The sequence below is a fragment of the Nyctereutes procyonoides genome, unplaced genomic scaffold (assembly GCF_905146905.1).
Source record: "Nyctereutes procyonoides isolate TBG_1078 unplaced genomic scaffold, NYPRO_anot_genome, whole genome shotgun sequence".
Lineage (NCBI taxonomy): Eukaryota > Metazoa > Chordata > Mammalia > Carnivora > Canidae > Nyctereutes > Nyctereutes procyonoides.
In genome coordinates, this window is record NW_026575128.1 from 13,920,280 (window position 1) to 13,938,797 (window position 18,518).

Consider the following 18,518-nt stretch of genomic DNA (forward strand, 5'->3'; position numbering starts at 1 on the left):
CGCAGGTGACACGAATGAAATGTTGGACGTGCTTGACGTTGGGCTCCGTAGTCCTAGGTTCCCTTTTTTTATATATATATATAAATTTATTTTTTATTGGTGTTCAATTTGCCAACATATAGAATAATACCCAGTGCTCATCCCCTCAAGTGCCCACCCCAGTGCCGGTCACCCAGTCACCCCCATCCCCGCCCACCTCCCCTTCCACCACCCCTACTTCGTGTCTCCCCCCTGCCGCTTCCTAGCTGTGTGTCCTTGAGTCACTTCCCCTCTCAGAGCTTTGGCTTGTCTTGTATAAAAGGGGTGTCGTAAGGTCGTTGTGAAGGTTGACGAGGATGACGTGTGTCACCTAGTATGGCACCTATTCTAGCAATAGGTCATTTGGGATGGGAGCACTTCAGAGAGGCCCTTGGGGAAGAATTGAGCTGATCCGAGTCTTGAAGCGCCTGTGGACTTTGTAGGTGGAACTGACCGTGCAGAATGGGATGGGAAGGGGACTAGTGCATTTTGACCGTGGCTCATGTGCCAAGCACCTCACTGGACCATTGATGTATATTGTCGCACCAGTGACACTAGTCGCACTAGCAAAAGAGTGAGGCTGGAAGTGTTATAAAAAGAAGACCCAGGGTTGGGTTCTCATATGGAGCTGAACCAGCTGGGGACTTTGGTGTCCCCTTCCCCAGTTTCTCCCACTTGCATGCTTCCTTTTCTGTGATCCCAGAATTAATTGGGTTCTTGACTTTTGGGAAGCCTGTTACTCTCGTGCTGTAGCTGATTTTGATGGTTAGAGAGGCTGGCAAGTGAGCACCTCTTAAACTTAGATTGCGTGAGGCTGGACATTGGCAGAGAGAGGCTCTGTGAACAGGACCTGTTGGATTCCAGCGCGTGCTTAGGAAGTGTGTATGGTCTCCTGTTATGTCGTCCCCTAGCAATCTAGTCATTTGGTTCCTTTTGCATCCTTTTCGTGGGTGCCCATGTGATCTTCTTCAGACAATGTTCTCATCATGTTATGTCTTTGCTCAGAAACCTTGCTTGGCAGGCTTCCTTGCCTACTGTATAGAGTCTGGAATCCTCAGTCACAGAGACAAGCCGCCGTAATCCATTCTCAGACTTCTCTCCTGCCTTATTTCCCTTTGTTCTCCCAAACCTGCACCCTGTGCCTCAGTCAAAATAAACTAGTTTTTGTTCCTTAACCACCCCCTCCATGTTCCTTGGCTTGTACTCCTTCGTGGCATTCCCTCCTCCTTCTCTCGTCTTTCAAGATCCATGTCTCATGTGACCTTCTCAGTGAAGCTTCTCTGATCCCCTTGGCTGAATTAGTTGCCCTCCTTCCCATCTTCTATAGCAGGGGCTGAACTTCAAATTTAGCTCTGATTACTGTCTACCTTGGGGTATGTCTCCCCATGTGTACTCATGTCTGTTTCATGCCTCCTCTTCCTGGCACATAGTAGGCCTTTGCAGTGTTTGTGGTTGAATGAGTCATTAACATTTTTTATGTACTCACTTTGGTCTTTGTTTTATGAGCTTTCAGGTTCAGAGTGGGCCTTTGTGTTTTTCCTTGTCTTTGTGCCTAAGGAGAGCCCTGGTTTAGATTGATGATGCTCTGACTACAGGCATCAAAGGCAAGAAAGTGCAGGAATTCTGTACAAGGCAAGATTATTCATTGCTGTTATTGTTCACGTGCCTTTGCTGTGAGTTTTGTTGGAAGGTGGTACTCTGTTCAAGGACCTGAGCTGAGTGTGATACAGTTCATGCAGGGGAAAACTCACAGGTGGTTTATTAATCTGGTGTCCTGCCTTTGGGCTTGGCATTGGCTCTGGTCCTTTCCACTGGGAACCAGCAACTACAAATTCAGTTTTCCTTGCCAACAGCTTCAGCATGTGGAACAGAAGGCTTTGATTATCATAGAAAAATGCACATTGTTGATGATAGAAGGAGCTTGGGAACCATCTGGTTCTACCTCTGATTTTACAGATGGGGAGAGGACCCAAGAGGGGAAGGACCTGATTAAGACTGTACAAGGAGGGGATCCCTGGGTGGCGCAGCGGTTTGGCGCCTGCCTTTGGTCCAGGGCGCGATCCTGGAGACCCGGGATCGAATCCCACATCGGGCTCCTGGTGCATGGAGCCTGCTTCTCCCTCTGCCTGTGTTTCTGCCTCTCTCTCGATCTGTGACTATCATAAATAAATAAAAAAAAAATAAAAAAAATAAAAAAAAAAGACTGTACAAGGAATCAGTCAGTGGTGGAGATAGTGCTAAAAGTGAGATAGTACTAAAAGCGAAAGTCCTGACTCTCTTTCTTTCCAGTCCACTATTTTTTAAATATAATATTTAACATTTATTGAGCACTTACTAGAAAAGAGATACTGTTTTCATGCTTTAGATGTAATACCTTATATGTAGCTACGTTATATATTGACTCCAGAGTTGTACTGGGTAGATTTGAGTCCTGGCTCTATCACTTGCTAGCTGTGTGACTGGGGCACACAGTCTATAAACAGACTTGGAAACTGAGGCAGACAGAAATCATTCAGATCTACTTTCTGATTCCACCGCTCTGATTTTTAATATGATGGAAATGACAGTCATCTCCTTACCAGTGGAGTGGAACAGTTTTCTAAAGAGCTTGCTCCCAAATCATGTTCTCTCTATGAGTGAGAGATGTCCTCCTGGCAATGTCCCCCTGTAACCTGGGGAAATGTCTTGAGAGGAACCCGGAATGTGTTGAAGGAATGAATGAAAAAATGAAGCAAGCCAATGAGTATTAGTTTATCATGTTTATCAAGTCAGGTAGTAAGTGCAGTTTTAGAATAAATTCAGTCCAGGATCTTTCTGTAAAAGTACCCAATCAAGGGTGGCAAGATTCAATTCAGTAAACACATATTTGTGCTCTTGCTATACACAAAACCCTGGTATTGAGAAATACACACAGAGGAAAACAACACATTTCCCGCCCTCCTATAAGTAATTATCTTCTCAGAGCCTTCTCCCTCCAGTGCAGTTGGGAAGACAGAGAAGCACATAAATAACTGAAATCAGACTGGCTGTGGTAAATGTAGTAAGGAATGTAAACAAAGTGGGAGTTTGGGAAAAGGAGAAATCAATCCCGGCACAACCAAAGGGGGTCTAGAGGATTCCTGAAAGTGGACATTTGTGCTGGGCTTTGGAAAAAAGTTCATTCCTATGAGAAGCTGCAGTTTGAGCAGTGGTCTAGAAGTGGAGATGAACAAGTGTGTGTGTGTGTGTGTGTGTGTGTGTGTGTATGTGTGTGTAGGAGGATTGGACTTCGTAAGGAGAGGAAATAAGCTGAAGTGGTAGATTGTGGCCAAAATGTAGAGGAGAGTTGGGAGGAAAAACATTAACATTTATTGAGGGTCTGCTCTGCATTGTGACTTGCAATATGTTTAGATGCTTTACACACTATAATTTAATTAATCCTCACAATCCTACAATATGGGTATATTTATCCCCAACTTAAAGATGAAGAAGCCAGACCTTAGAAAGATTAAAGTCTCCAAGGACAGGTAGCAAGTAAGTGACAGAGCTTGGTCCAAACTTAAGAGTGTTGGATTTCAAAGACCTATGTTCTTTCCATTATGCTGCAAGGCGCCTAATACCATGACTTGGGCTTGTTTACTCGGGCTGCATAATGGAGGCCAGCCTGGAGCAAAGAAGGTCCCAGAAGGAGAATATCAATGAGGAGCTGTTGGAATAATCCAGTTCAGGCTTAAACTGTGAACCACCAGCCTAATATGGAAGTTACCTGGTCCAGATCTGCTTCATTAGTTTAATGTGTGAGCATTTTTGGCAGCTGCTGTAGCACCATCAACCGAGTGAGTTGCCATCCTTTGCTAGCAGAATCTCAGAATCAGTTTACAGAGGCTGCTGGCAACCTTATGTTTCACATTCAGTTCTAATGTGAGATTAGCAGTTCGTTACAGAAGTGTCCGGGGAGGAAACCCATTTGGCCGCTATCATTCCTTCATTTTCTTACCCTCATATTCAACAAGAATCTATAATGGAAGAAAGAGATCCACACTCAGAGTCACTAGGCTGCTACATTCAAGTCCTGGTTCTGTTCATTATCATCTGTGAGCCCTTGATCTCAGCTTCTTTCTCTGCAATATTGGATCTGTGTTGCTGCTACATTCAAGTCCTGGTTCTGTTCATTATCATCTATGAGCCCTTGATCTCAGCTTCTTTCTCTGCAATATTGGATCTGTGTTGCTTTCCTCTTCCTGGCTAGGGGTAGTGTAAAGAAGTGGCCAGGAATATGCACCTGGATTCTGAGAGATTAGACTTTAAATTCCAACCTCTTATTCTTCTGGATTGACGGTAGTTAGGTTATATATAGACTCCAGAGTTAGACTGACTTAGATTTTAGTCCTGTCTCTGTCACTTGCTAGCTGTATGACTGGAGCAAGTTATTTAACCTTCCTAGGTCTCGGTTTCATCTGTAAAATGGGGATACAAATACTACCTACTGCATAGCGTTGTTAATGAGGATTGAGATAACATGTCAAACACTTAACTCAGGGCCCAGCACAGAGTAGGTGCTTGATGAATGTTAGCTTTAGTAGTAATCATATTAACCATGATTATTAATGTTATTGTTTTTATAGAAGGTATATTTATTTGGTTGATTTTCCCTACTTTCTTACTCTGACATCTATTTTTCTTGCTTTCCATTGCTTCATCAGGAAACTTTGAAATAATACATTGTTCTATCACAGAGCTGCAAAGTATAACATGACAGAAAGTGCCTGCAGGAAAAGGGTCAGTCGAAAGTCAGTGGCTCATTATAAAATCTTACCTGACTTGTGTTTTCGCCTACCTATCTCCACAGTAAACAGGAACAGAGCAGCATATTTATTCCCTTTTGCACAGCCTTCAACAGTGCTAAGTAAGACCCCTCCAATTCACTTGCCGAAAAATACAATAACAGTATCTCTGGAAAAGTGGTACCTAATTTGGTTCTTCTTTCTCTCCAGCTTAAACCCCTCTGACCTTAACTTCAGTCATTTCTTCTTATTCCATTTTCCGTGAATGTGGAAAATTTTCTTCTGATTATGAAGGCAGGATGAGATCAAGATTTTCTCAAGAGAACCTTTTGTGTACTTAAAGCCAGAATCCAGTTAGTCTCCTCTTCTCTTCTCCAGGCTAAGCAGTCTTGGTTTCTTTTACCTCACTCTTAAAACCTATTTTCCGTTTCTTGGATCACATTGGTCATGCTTCTTTTCTTTCTTTTTGGTTTTTCTACTTCTTGGCAGTGACCCAGACTGCTTTGTCTGCTAATAAGAGTCCAACTAAAACAGTTTAAGAGAAGAATAACTTCAGGTGTTTTCATTCATTTATTAACATTTATTGGGTGTTTGTCCCGTGCCGGGCACTTTGCTAGATGTAAGGTATCCAGAGAGAAATCAGACATAGTCTTCACTATTCCCAGCCCACAGTCCAAGAGAGGTGTACAATCACATGTAACATAAGTGTGGAGAGCTGGAAATTGTTGAGGGCAATTAAGTAGAAACAGATCATCCATTTTGCCTGAACTATAGGTCAGGATTTCTGCAGAGGAGAGGTAGGACATAATGCAGGAGGGGCATGGTTGAGGAGGCCCTGAGTGACAGCCCAGGAGTTGGGTTATTCCAATGGTGGTGGACACCCATTAGAAGTGTTGGAGCAAGGAGATGACAGGCTCAAATTGGCTTTTCAGACCAAGGACAGAGATACTATAAGTTTTAGTCTTCTCTGTCCTTCAGGGATGTTTTCATATTACTTGAAAGTAGTATGATGGATTCCTTGTTTGTAAACAGGCTTTTTGCTCTAAAACTTCTATAGAAAAACTAGTTCTTGAACTCTGGAAAAATTTCATTCTGTATACAGGCAGGAAGTTCAGAAGAAATGAGAGGGAATTGGGTGCCCAGCCTATATAAGACCCAGCGGCAGACTGCTATATGTAGATGTGTTCCGGCCACATTCATCCTTTCCCAGCCCTGTCCCAGGAAAAGGTCCAGGAAGGAAGAGAGGGCTCCAGGGCTCATTGGGGTATTTAGTAAGCAATTTCAGGCAGAGTGAGAGTCAGAAATTCTTTCTGAGGAGGATAAGGGGCCCAGAGGAATTTGAAATGATGCCAGAAGAAATCAGGGCCAACCAGGCACTTAGAATCCTACGTCATGAATCTGAAAACCTCCCAATTCTATCTCTCTGCCTTTGTACTTTGTTATCAGTTTATTCCTTCTGGCTGCCTTGTTGTGGTTTACAGAGTACTTTTGAGGGCCACAGATGATCTGGGGAAGCCATATCTCAAGCTAGAGTCATAATTGCTATTTATTGAGTGCCTACTCTGTGCTAGCAATTGTGCCATGAACTTAAAATACATCAGCTCATTTAATTCTTACAACAACCTGCAGCATAGGTGTTCTTGCCCCCATTTTATAGATGATGACAGTGAAGCAGAGACATTAAGTATTGTGGCCAAGGCCACTTCATTAGTAAATAGGAAACCCAGAGTTGAATCTAGGCCCCCATGGCTTAGAAGCCCATGCACTTTCTACCTCCCCAGCCCTTGAGTAGTTCCAAACAACAGAATAACACAAAATCCATAAAGGGGAATTCTGTTTTTATTATAGGCCTGCTAGAGATGGAAGTGAACAGAGATGCATTTGTGTCCATATGTGAGCTGGGGGGAGGGGAGGAATGAAGTTAGTGAGGAGGAGAAATAAGCAGGGTTGCAAACTATGGCCTATATGCCATATCTGGCTTACCACCTGTTTTGTATGGACTGCAAGTGAAAAATACTTCTTACATTTCTAAATGGTCGGGAAAAATTCAAGAGATTATTTGTGACAGGAAAATTATATAAAATCCAAATTCCAGGGGCACCTGGTAGCTCCGTTGGTTAAGCACCCAACTCTTGATTTTGGCTCAGGTCATGATCTCAGGGTTGTGGGATCAAGCCCCATGGTTGGGCTCTGCGCTCAGTGCAGAGTCTGCTTGTCCCTCTCCTTCTGCTCCTCCCCCACTCACACTCTATCTTCCAAAGCAAATAAAATCTTTAAAAATAAAAAATAAATTAATTAATAAAATCCAAATTTTAGCATCCATAAGTGAGGCTTTATGAAAAAAATAGCTGCTACATTTATTCCTTTACTTGTTGTCTATGGCTGCTTTCACTCTACAAAGGCAAAATTAAGTAGTCACGACAGAGGTCATGTGACATAGCCTAAAATATTTATTATCAGGCTTTTTGTAGGAAAGAAATATTTTATGGATGAAGTAATTTAGTCAGATCTTTACTAGAGCCCTTTTTGAGCCAGATATTAGGTTAGATATTAGAAATAAAACGATGAAAAAGATCCGTCCCTGCCTTTGAGGAGTTTATGGCCTAGTGGGCAAGCCACATATATATGTGAATCGCCAGCTCTGTAACATGCCATGGATGTGATGAAATGCTGGATGAGGTAGAAAAGAGCTAAGGACTGCTGTAATCTTTGGGGCCACTTTCAGTAATTCGTGAGGGGCCCTGAAGATGAATAGGTGTTATTCTCAAGAAACCACATGCCGGGCTGAGGGACAGCTTGATCGTGTGCATGTTTGGAATGACAAGGTTAGAGGAGAAAGAGACTGTGGAAATGATTTAGATGATCTGTGGCTAGGCAGCTGGCAGGGCAATAGAATTCAATAAAGAAGAAGGGAAGGGATGAAGGATAGGGGTTGGACAAGTTGAGTTTAGGATACATGATTTGAGGTCATGGTGTGAAACATATCTGGCTTCTAGTTGGAAAACCATTTTAGAAATGTTAGCACAAGGCCCCAGAACTCAGATTAAAAAAAAAAAGATTTTATTCATTCATTTGAGAGAGATAGAGCAGGAGCAGGAGAGGACAAGCGGGGAGCCTGACGCAGGGCTCCATCCCAGGACTCCAAGATCATGACCTGGCCTGAGCCAAAGTCAGACACTTAACTCACTGAGTCACCCAGGCACCCCAGAATTCAGATTTAAACTGCATGTTCAGAGCTTTTCCACTGGAGAAAGGGGAAGCAGGTACTCATTTGACATATGGCAGCTAGAGTCTCAAGATTGGAAATTGCAGTGGACATATAGAAAATGAAGTCATCACATGGTAAGCTAGCGATAATTATGCATTGTTCATGTTTATACTGCCTGTTGCTCTTAGCATCTTCTTTATATTTCTGGCTCTGTGACCTCCTGTCTGTGAGACTGGGACCTAGGCACCAAGAGATGGAGTCAGAGCTCATTCATCTCTAAAAATGTGGATGCCAGAGAGGTGTCAGCTTTTACCTTCTGCAGAACACACCTCAGTGAACAGAGCTGTCCAGATCTGTCCTCCAGGTCCAGGTCTGGAATCCCACAGTGGAAACAGAATCTGAAAACTTTTACTCAGACTCTCATTAAATCTTCACATGCTTAGTGTTGGCATTTTCAAATGATCAAATGCCTTATTTTAAAGACAGGAAATCTGTGACGGTCTTGTGTATATCTACTTACCAGTGTGATGTATAGGTTTGAAGGACACATAGGGTGATCTTTATCTTCTCTGATCATTTTAAAGAAGTCAGATTTTTATATCTTTTCTTTTTCTGCTCTTTAAGGATTTTCATGCCAGATGAAGCAAAAGCCAGCGGGGAAGTGAAGAATGCCTGCTACCTCCAGAGACTATTGAAACACTTCCTGTAGCTGGAAGACGGCAGCCCTCTGGCAGGAGCATTACTTCATTATTTCATTTCAGTTTACAGAGGATTTAGTTCTCAGAAGCTGGGCAAGGTAAGGCTGGATACACATTTTGCTTAACCTTTTAGATTGCTTTGAGTTGGATGTGGGTGGGAGATTTTGGTGTTCAGTGGGCAGCTAGGATTAGCTGGGCTGCCTGGCATGCCTAAGACAGTCACTTAGTAGGGATGAGCACATTTCTACCAGAATACAATAGCAGAGAAGGTCATAAGGAAAACCGTGTAGTAAGTAAAACATACTTATTTACTTTTAATTATAAAAGTAAAACAACCGTGCCATAAATAACAATATCAAATACAAGGTATCAAAAGTATAATTCTGTACCCACCCAACTTCCATCTCCCAGAGTAACCATTGTTAATAATAGCTTGAGATGTATCTTTCTAGTTTTTTCTTTTACTAACTTGTAGTATTTGTGACATACATGATGCTATTGTGAAGTGTTCTTGAATGCCTGAGCTCCATCCTGCCTGGCAGGTTAGAAAAAATGCCTTAATTGTAGATTGAGTCAGATGAAGGTTGGGCAAGGATGGTTTGAGCCTGATCTGTGAGCTTTTATAGTCCTTTGCAACTGTGTATCACCCTTCTTCCTCTGAAGCTTCCCAGTGACACACCGGCTTCCCTTCGCCCCATTCCCAACCAGTTCCCCTTCCTGAATTCTCCCCTTCTTTGATGGTACCTCTGCTCTATGGTTACCTGACTTTAGTTCAGAAACATATATTGCAGTCCCCCTCTGTGCTGGCTCCCTGCTGGGTAGGGGGGACACCCAGAGAAAATAGGCCCCCTTTCTTCCTTCAAGGAGGATAGGCATCTCTGACTCTTCACCATCTCTAGCTGCTTGGCAGAACTAGAACCAGTTCTGCCTCCAACTTCATCCCCTCACCTCTTTCTCTTCCTTCCATCCCTGCCTCAGCCACAGGCCTTCCTTGCTTTCTTGCTGGCTGCGGCAGCCTCTCTCTGCTCTCCCAGTCCCCGGCCAGCCTCCACTTGGTTCTGCACATTACGGCCAGTTTCATGGCCCAGTCTCTTCTCACTGGCTAGAACAGTGGTTCACAAGTGGTAAAAGTGGGCTCTGCAGATGTTGGGGGTCCTTGAAACCTTTACAGGGTATCTATCAGGTCAAAACTGTTTTCATAATAGCACTAAGATGTTATTTGTTGTTGCAGAGTGGCAGTGGGTAGAAGTGCTGGTGCTTTAGCATGAATCCAGGCAGTGGCCCGGAACTGTCCTAGCAGTCATTGTATTCCTCATTGCTACACTTTCAGTTTTCTTAAAAATGCCATTTTCACTTAAGAATGTCCGATGAAGCAGTAAAGATTGCTAATTTTAGTGAATCTCAACCCTTGGGAACACATCTTTTTAATATTCTGTGTGACAGAGTGGAAATACTCGTAAAGCACTTATGTGCATACCAGAGTACAGTGGTTGTCTCAACAAAAAGCATTTGTGGGATTGTTTGAATTACAAGCTGAACCAGCCACTCTTCATTTTCCCTAGAAAGAATGACTGGGGCTCAGTAAGGCTGCAGAGTATCTAGGAACCAGATGCCAGAGGGCCTTGTGGCCACATTTATAAGCCTCAGTGATGTGATTTCAGCCTGCCCTTTTCAGCTTTTTATCCTGTCCTGCTCAAACAAACACAATCCTTCACTCTTGCTTGCTCTTTCTGAAGCAAACACTTCCTTTACCCAGGCTCCATCCTTCCTCTGATCATTCCTCCCCCCAGGAGATGCCATGTCAGTTCTAAGGCTACTGTGATCCCAGAGTCAGAACAGTGGAAGAAGATGGACCTGACTCCAGACCTTTTCCCTCTGGAAATCTTGCTATCCCAGCCCTGTTTGAGGCCTGCTGTGACTTGGCACCCTGCCAGCACCCTGGTGGGTCTCCGACTGCCACTTTCACTGCACTTGAGTGAGATACTGTGGTCTGCCTAATGAGAGCCGGCCTCCTACACACAGGACTCCTGGGTAAAACCTGTGAAATGGCCTAGCCCCTTGGAATCATGCTCACCGACTGTCCTTTGATTGAGCTGATGACACAGGTGGCTCCTTTCACCCATCATGCCTTAAATTGACTAGCTTCTGTTTAAGTGTACTTTTTCCTTGACCTTGTCCCCTACGTAGTAATGATACCATTAGAAACGAAATCGACCAACTAATAGATCAGAGAAAAGAAGAATATAGCCTTGTACCTGATACCAGAACTACCATGAAATAATGTGGTTGGACTGGTTTGTAGCTCATCCTCCGTAATATGCGAAGACACAAAATACACAGTTATCTCCAAGTAAAACAAACTTCTGATAAATCAGATTTCAGAATAATACAGTAATGATAATGTGATGATAATGCCTTTGTATTGTGTAAGCTAGAGCAGCTTTGCCCAGGCTTTTTGACATCATAGCACACACAGAAAATGATACTTACTGTTCAGCGTGGTGATGGGATCAGTATCTCATTCACAGCACATCAGTAGGGAAGCTCTGTGGTAAGGTTTCTAAATAAAAGCATTCTTGTTGGTGCCTGGCTCACTCTGACAGGCTATCCCTCCTGCCTCTCAGCATGAATGCTTAAATATAATATTATTAATATTTAATATATGAAATATATAATATTAAATATACTGCTAATAACCTCATAGTTAAAAACTTGAATTTTAAGCCAGTTTGTCTAGATTTAAATCCTGGCTCTGCCACTTACTAGCTATGTGGCCATGGGGAAATTAATCACTTAATCTCTTTGTACTTCAGTTTCTTCACCTGTAAAATGTAGGATAATTATACTTCTCTCATAGAGTTGTAAAGATTAAAGAAGTTAGGCTATGTAAAATGTAGTGTTTTGCAAGATGCTTGGGACATTGCCTGGCAGCTGGTGGCCCCATCTAAGTGTGTGTGCTGTAGCTAGTAGCAGTGTGCACCATGGCTGCCAGTAGTACTCCTTCAGATAGTACTACTGATGAGCTCTTTCTTCCCAGGCCCCTCGTCATTGCCTCCTCCTCAGCCTCATGTTTCTCAGTCTTGGTTCTTCCTTAAGAGTGTCTACCCCCTTCCTTTCACTTCGTCAGGTTTCCATTGTTTGGGGGCCTCCACCAGCTGGCGACTAGGAAGCGACAGGATGGACCACTGTACTTATCAGCTTGCTCTTACCACTCTCCCTTCTCTGGAAAGCCCTTGTGACTGAAGGAACTAACTCTTATAGGTTGGGAGGAGGAGTGAACCATAGACTTTGAAAAGAACTCTCGAGTACTCAGGAGGAGTGAATTGCATTTGCTGAGCTGAGTTAGCCAGCAAAGACATGTTCTTATGGGGAAAATGATCATCTTCGGTATCACACACCAGATGCAGGAGCTGGTCAGTTCTCCATAGGCTCCACCAAAACATGGAGAACAGATCTGCTGATCTGGTGGGCAGTGTGGCTCATACAACTTCTTGGAGAAATGACAGTTCTTTCAGAGGTATGGGCCTTAGGGTCCCCTGTGGGGAGGCCAACAGATGAAGAAGACTTGCCTGTTGGGAATATCTGTCCTACCAGTTGAGATGCCTCAGCCCCTCCTCAGCTGCTCTGGGAGTTCTCTCTGATTCACACTGGCCAGGCTGCCTCTCTTTAGGCTTAGCACATGCTCTGTCTCTGTCTCTCTCCCCAGGCCCCACCCTGGCCAGTTCCCACTCATCCTTCAGATGTCAGCTTAGCTGTCCCTTCCTCTCATTACCAAACTGGGTTTGATATCTACTTTCACTCCACGGCACCTGGTACTTCCCTGTCACATGGCACTTGTCCCACTCTATTGAAGTTGTTTTATATGTCAGTGGATTTAAATTCCTAAGAGCAGGGATGCTTGGGTAGCTCAGCGGTTGAGCATCTGCCTTCAGCTCAGGGCATGATCCCGGGTCTGGGGATTGAGTCCCATATCGGGCTCCCCTTGGGGAGCCTGCTTTTCCCTCTACCTACGTCTCTGCTTCTCTCTGTGTGTCTTTCATGAATAAATAAATAAAATCTTTTAAAAAAACTCCTGAAGGCAGAGACTATGTCTTCTATTCTCACTGTCTAGCACGGGACAGTCGGTAGGTGCCCAATAAATACAGTATTTGTTGAGTGAGTAAGTCATCGGTGCTTTCACACCATGTCTTCTTTGACCCTCACCACAGCTTAGTGGTGTAGGGAGTCCAGGCCTTACTCTGACCTCTTGCGGTATATGAAGAAACTGATACTTAAGAGAAGCTATCACAGACAGTAGACACAGTGGTGGGGAGCCAGGATTTAAACTACTATCTTACAGGCTCAAATGCTCATTACATAATTTTGGCTTTTACAAAGTTTTTCTTTCTTTCTTTCTTTTTTTTTTTTTAAGATTTTACTTATTTATTCTTGAGAGACACAGAGAGAGAGGTAGAGAGACACAGGCAGAGGGAAAAGTAGGCTCCATTCAGGGAGCCTGACATAGGACTCGACCCCAGAACCCCAGGATCATGACAAGCCAAAGGCAGACGCTCAACCACTGAGCCACCCAGGTGCCCCAAAGTTTTTCCTTTTAAAAAAATATCATTAAAAAAAATTAAAATAGTGTTTGTTGTTTTTCAATATCATAAAAATAACATCTTCAAAGCACTAGTATTCCTGAAACATTTTTTCCTCACTAACTGTTGAGATTCTGTACAGAGAAATCTAGATACATTTTTATTTTAAAACATTTTATTTGAGAGAGAGCACAGGTGAGACAAGGGACAGAGGGAGAGGGAGAAGCAGACTCCCTGCTGAGCAGGGACCACCCTCCAACACGGGGCTTGATTCCAGGACCTTGGGATCATGACCTTAGCCAAAGGCAGATGCTAAACCAAATGAGCCATCCAGGCATCCCTAGATATGATTTTAAATACTGTATAATTAGATTCTAAATTCCAGTGTATGTTGGAGAAAAATTATTGTGTGTTTTACTGAAAATAAAACTTGGCTAAAACCGTAATAGCATTAAAAAGTAACACATTTCCTTGTATAAAATTTGGAAAATGCTGGAAAATATAAAGCAGAAAATAAAAATCACCCCATCACACAGAGAAAACTACTGTAGATTAGAAATGTCCTGGACTTGAAAGGCAGCATTGAGCTTGAATCCCACTGAAACCACTAACAAGATGTTTGGTGTTTGGTAGATTGTTTAACCTCTGAGCCTCAGTTTCCTCACCTGAAGTATAACAAAATATTTACCATATGGGATTATTATAAGAATTAGAATTATTGTAATGTATGTAAAATACCTAGCGTGGTTCCTGGCATATATTAGGTACTCTTTCAAATTGTAGTAGTATTAACATTTTTGTGTATTTCTGTTTAGTATGTCTACATACCTGTGCATACAAGTATTTTTTTAAGATGTATTCATTTATTTTAGAGAGAGAGGGAGAGTGAGTGAGTAGGGTGGGGAGGGGCAGAGGGAGAGAGAGAGAAGCCCCAGCAAACTCCCAGCCGAGTGTGGAGTCCCATGCAGGGCTCGATCCCACAACCCTAAGATCATGACCTGAGTCAAAATCAAGAGTCAGATACTTAACCGACTGGGCCACTCAGGTGCCCCATACACCTATGTTTTTCCTGCATATTTATATCAAGTATGTCGTTGGGTCCTCACAGGGTTGCTGTAAAGGGCAGATATTATTTTAAAGTCTGTTCTGTAGATTAGGAGGCTGAGACTCTAAGAGGCAGAGTAACTTGGCATAGCCTTGGTAATATCTGAACAAGGATTTTCACTTTGGTCTCCTAATGCCAAGCTCACATCATCCCCTGTCAGCAGTGTGCTACCTCTCCAGCTCCACCTCCAACAGTACATGCATGGTAGACCACTGAGCCCTGACCATGGGGAAGGTAAGGGCAGGAAGCCATGAAAGTACTGGGAGCCTTCACACCAGCTGGGATCTATCTGAAACTTAAAAGAAGTGCTCATTTCCTCCTCTGAAATAACAAACACATTGCCTGATCCTATAGCAGAGACCAGGCTTCTGGCTAGAATATCAAGAACCTTCTAGGCCATAGGGCTTTTTCTTAGGAGGAGTTTGTCAGAGAACTCATAGAACTAAATAGCCTCACTCTGCACTCTGTAGGGCAGAGGTGTACCCACGTTTCCTTCAGCAAGTGCACTTGTTACTTAAAGGGCCTGGGTGACTTGCACTGCACCTAACACTAAGTATATGCATCCTTTCATATCATTTCATTTCAGTGCAAGTTTTCTGATGGTTGGCGTGTATCTGACACTGTGCCGTGGCTTTTAGGAGAGGCAGGGATGAACAGGCAACAGTCCTGGCCTTTAGGAACATTGAAGAATGGGAGTTCAGGGATCCCTGGGTGGCACAGCGGTTTGGCGCCTGCCTTTGGCCCAGGACGCGATCCTGGCGACCCGGGATCGAATCCCACGTCGGGCTCCCGATGCATGGAGCCTGCTTCTCCCTCTGCCTGTGTCTCTGCCTCTCTCTCTCTCTCTGTGACTATCATAAAAAAAAAAAAAAAAAAAGAATGGGAGTTTATGGGCAAAGCCCATCAGTGCTTTAATAGAACTTCTAGCAGGGTGTTTGGGGGCAGAGGAGGAGCACCATTAGTTCTGTGCAGTAAAGCCATCTATTTGCATAGTACCTAACTGATTTCCAAAGTGTTGGTACAAACTGAACTCATTCAAAGGGGGTGGAGAGTTTGGGGGTGGGGGGGAGCAGAGACTTTTGAGCTGGGTTTTTGTGGCTGAGAATAAGTCTCGGGCCAAGGGAAGGAGGTGAGCCAAGGACCAGTGTGATTGTGGAGCCTTACGCCCCAAGGAAGCTTTCATCAAATGTTTGCATGCTTAATGAATTAAGGTCCCACAGACCCTGCCAGTGGACTGTCTGTGATAGAATAGAGATTATGGACAGGCTTCAGATGGGGAACCTGTCAACCCCTCAGTAGGATGATGACACCTCTCCCTCTCTTCTCCCATGATGTAAACAGGGAAGCTAAGCATGTTGTTGGGTTTTTTTTTTTTTTTCATTTCACTGCCTTCCTACATTTTTTTCTTTCTAGTTTCAAAAACAACTCTCCTTCAACAAGTTCTGTTTCCAAGGAAAGTCTTAACCATTTGTCCCTTCTGGCGTACCCTCTTCCATTGAAATCCATGCAGAATAGACCAGGTACTCTGTCTTTTTGTGTGTGAAGCCATAAAATCTAATATTGAGTATGTGGCAGTGCTCAGAGGTATGATTCTTCCACAAGAGGCTCCCTCAGCCCTGCTGTGGTAAAAGCCAAGTATAAATTGCCGCTAACAGGGTTTTCTAGCCAGAGTCGTAAGTATGTCTGAGCATCCCCTGTGAATTATAATGCTGCTAGCTCTCTTGCTGCTCCTCTGCATTGCCTGCCTTTTGGCTGTTTTGCTTGTCCTTAGGCCTTCCATCCAAGTACAGGCAGAGGAAGGAGAAAGAGAAACAAATCCAGAATCGGTCCACTCTGTACTTACCTCGCAGCACTGATAAGAAAACAGATGGACTGGCACTGGACTGCACGCAAGGGCAGGGCGAGAGGGACAACAGCTCCTCCTCCTCAGCCTGCTTGTCGCAATGGCCAGTGCCCCTCCCTGTGCTCCGGAAGAGCCCCCAGGGTTTCATTTCTGTAGAATTTCTTACCGTGTTAGGCAGCTTTTTCCCTTTAACTTAGCACGGTGATGATGGATATTGGGTGCTAATATTTAAGTTGGATCCTCTGAATTCATAGTGTGTTGCAGTCCCCAGATAGATCTTGTGCTTATACTGTTGGCCAGAGTAGTATTTTGAGATCCTCTGTGGATTCCTTTTGTCCATGTGTTTATCTGTTCTCTAAAGTATAATTGAAAACCTGCTGGCATCAGATCCAAAAATGGGAGGAAGAATGCACCTATACTGAGCTTTCAGACACTTGGCCTAACCATGCTTTCCGGATTATGGTTGAATGTACCATTGTCATGTGTGCTTTCTCCTGATGGCTGTTGTGTACTCGTTTCTGAGAACGATGTATAGATGTGCATTGGCCCTAATCAATCTTCTCCAGCCGACTTGCCATTTCTCTGACCGTATTCAGCCAGGGTCCTCTGAGAAGAAAGTGGGCCTTTCCCCCCAATGGGCAAAGAGCCAACTTCCATTATAAAATCTCTTAGAAAAAAAAAATCCAACAAGCCAGAGCCTGTGTTTATTGAAGGTTGGTCTAAAAGTCTCTTACACTGAATGCTCCACCAGCACCCGAGTGCCTCTATTTTAGAAGGATGTAAAGGTTTAATCACCCTGGTGGGGATTTAGACCCAGAGACTTCAGAGAAATCTTATTATTTCTAACTGCAGGCAAAGAGTATTAAGGCTCCACTCTGGATCAGGGGCATGACATGTTCTATAAGTAATTTATCTTTAACAGGGGAAGGCCCTTACTAGAGTGTCTTAGAAACAGTGCCATGATTGGGCCCTGGTTCCCTGTTCCTCCTTTCTCTTCCCCCCTCTCAGCCTCCTACTTATTCTTTCCATCCCTACCCTTTCCTGCCTGGTGTGGCCAGTGTTGAAATGTCTGCCTCACAAATGCTCCCTTTAACATGGGGAGCCTCCCTTTAACCTGCTGGCCAGTGAGAGATAATAATATTTTTGCAATGAATGACCTCACCCAGCAGCCTGGTGTAGACTCATCAACTGCAGACTTTTCAGACTTCTAAACAGACCCTGACCACATCCTCTCAAATTAGGAGCTGAGGAGTAGGGGAGAGTATGCTTGGGGTCCCACAGGTACTCTGGTCTGTGCTCCTAAACATAAAGTAATTTAGGCAATCCTCAGAGCCGCTCTCTGTCCTATTGTACCTCCAGGGGGCAACTCCACTGAGGCCTATGGATCCCTGTGCACATCCACTCGGGTGTCACTGAGCCTATGATTTCATTTGCATGGGCCCCTCCCAAGCCACACCCTTGTAGCTCCCTGGATCCTGCCTTTCTGGTGCTGAGGCAGGAGGACGTCACAGGTGGGATGCTGCTTATGGATTCATTGTTTTTGTTGCAAACTGCAGTTTGACTAGTGGCAGATCTGAATCCATGTGCTAATGAGCTTGGTTAGAGCAGGCTCTGCTATCCTCTTTTAATCTAGCCTGTCTATCTGAGTTCCTTTCCACAGTTAATGATCTCCAATAATGGCTTTGCCTTTAGTTTTGCCTCCTGGGTCAAACAAATCAATAGTCCTCATAGATATTTAAAAACCATCAGTGTAAAGCTCTTGGTTCCCCCCTCCCCTCCCCTTTTTTTCCCTTCTGGGTGAACTTATGGCTTGATCAGTATAGTGATATTTCCCTTACATCTCTTTTCCCCCAGAGATGGGCAGCAGTGAACCCCTTCCCATTGCAGAGGGTGACAAGAGGAAAAAGAAGAAGCGGAAGGCCCGGGCCACTGACTCCTTACCAGGGAAGTTTGAAGGTTGGTCACACGACTTCTCAGATCTGGGCCTGTGGCTCCCCGGGCATGAGAGGAGCATCTTGGTAGCCCATAGGTGTAGATCAGAGCATGCGTCATCTGAGTCAGCTCGTCCTTATCTGTGTGACAGGGATGAATGATGGGATGAGAGAGCTCTTGGATGGTGCACTCTGAATAGTTTCAGCGTTCACTGTAGGATAGAAAGACCAATCTGTCAGACTTGTGTATGGAGAGAGATTGGTTGATACATTTTAGCCCTTTTCTGATACGATCTTTCCCCCCCCACCATTCCTGGAGTCACTGCTGAGAGGTAGAACAGCCATGTAAGAGGATGAGAGAACACCAAGGGCCAC

The 18,518-nt window shown here is 44.1% G+C and overlaps 1 protein-coding gene across 3 annotated transcripts in view; it reads left to right on the plus strand.

The window, feature by feature from the left end:
* The first annotated feature begins 8,646 nt into the window (after positions 1-8,646).
* The window catches only part of MKNK1 (MAPK interacting serine/threonine kinase 1), a 33,651-nt gene continuing 23,779 nt past the window's right edge, over positions 8,647-18,518 (plus strand). For 2 of the 3 annotated variants that reach the window (XM_055341532.1, XM_055341534.1), the window contains exons 1-2: positions 8,647-8,785; positions 18,067-18,168. In XM_055341532.1, coding sequence (XP_055197507.1) covers positions 18,069-18,168 — 100 coding nt within the window. In that variant the 5' untranslated portion in view covers positions 8,647-8,785; positions 18,067-18,068. Of the gene's footprint in view, positions 8,786-18,066; positions 18,169-18,518 lie in introns of those variants that run through there. The other variant, XM_055341533.1, reaches the window with a different exon arrangement.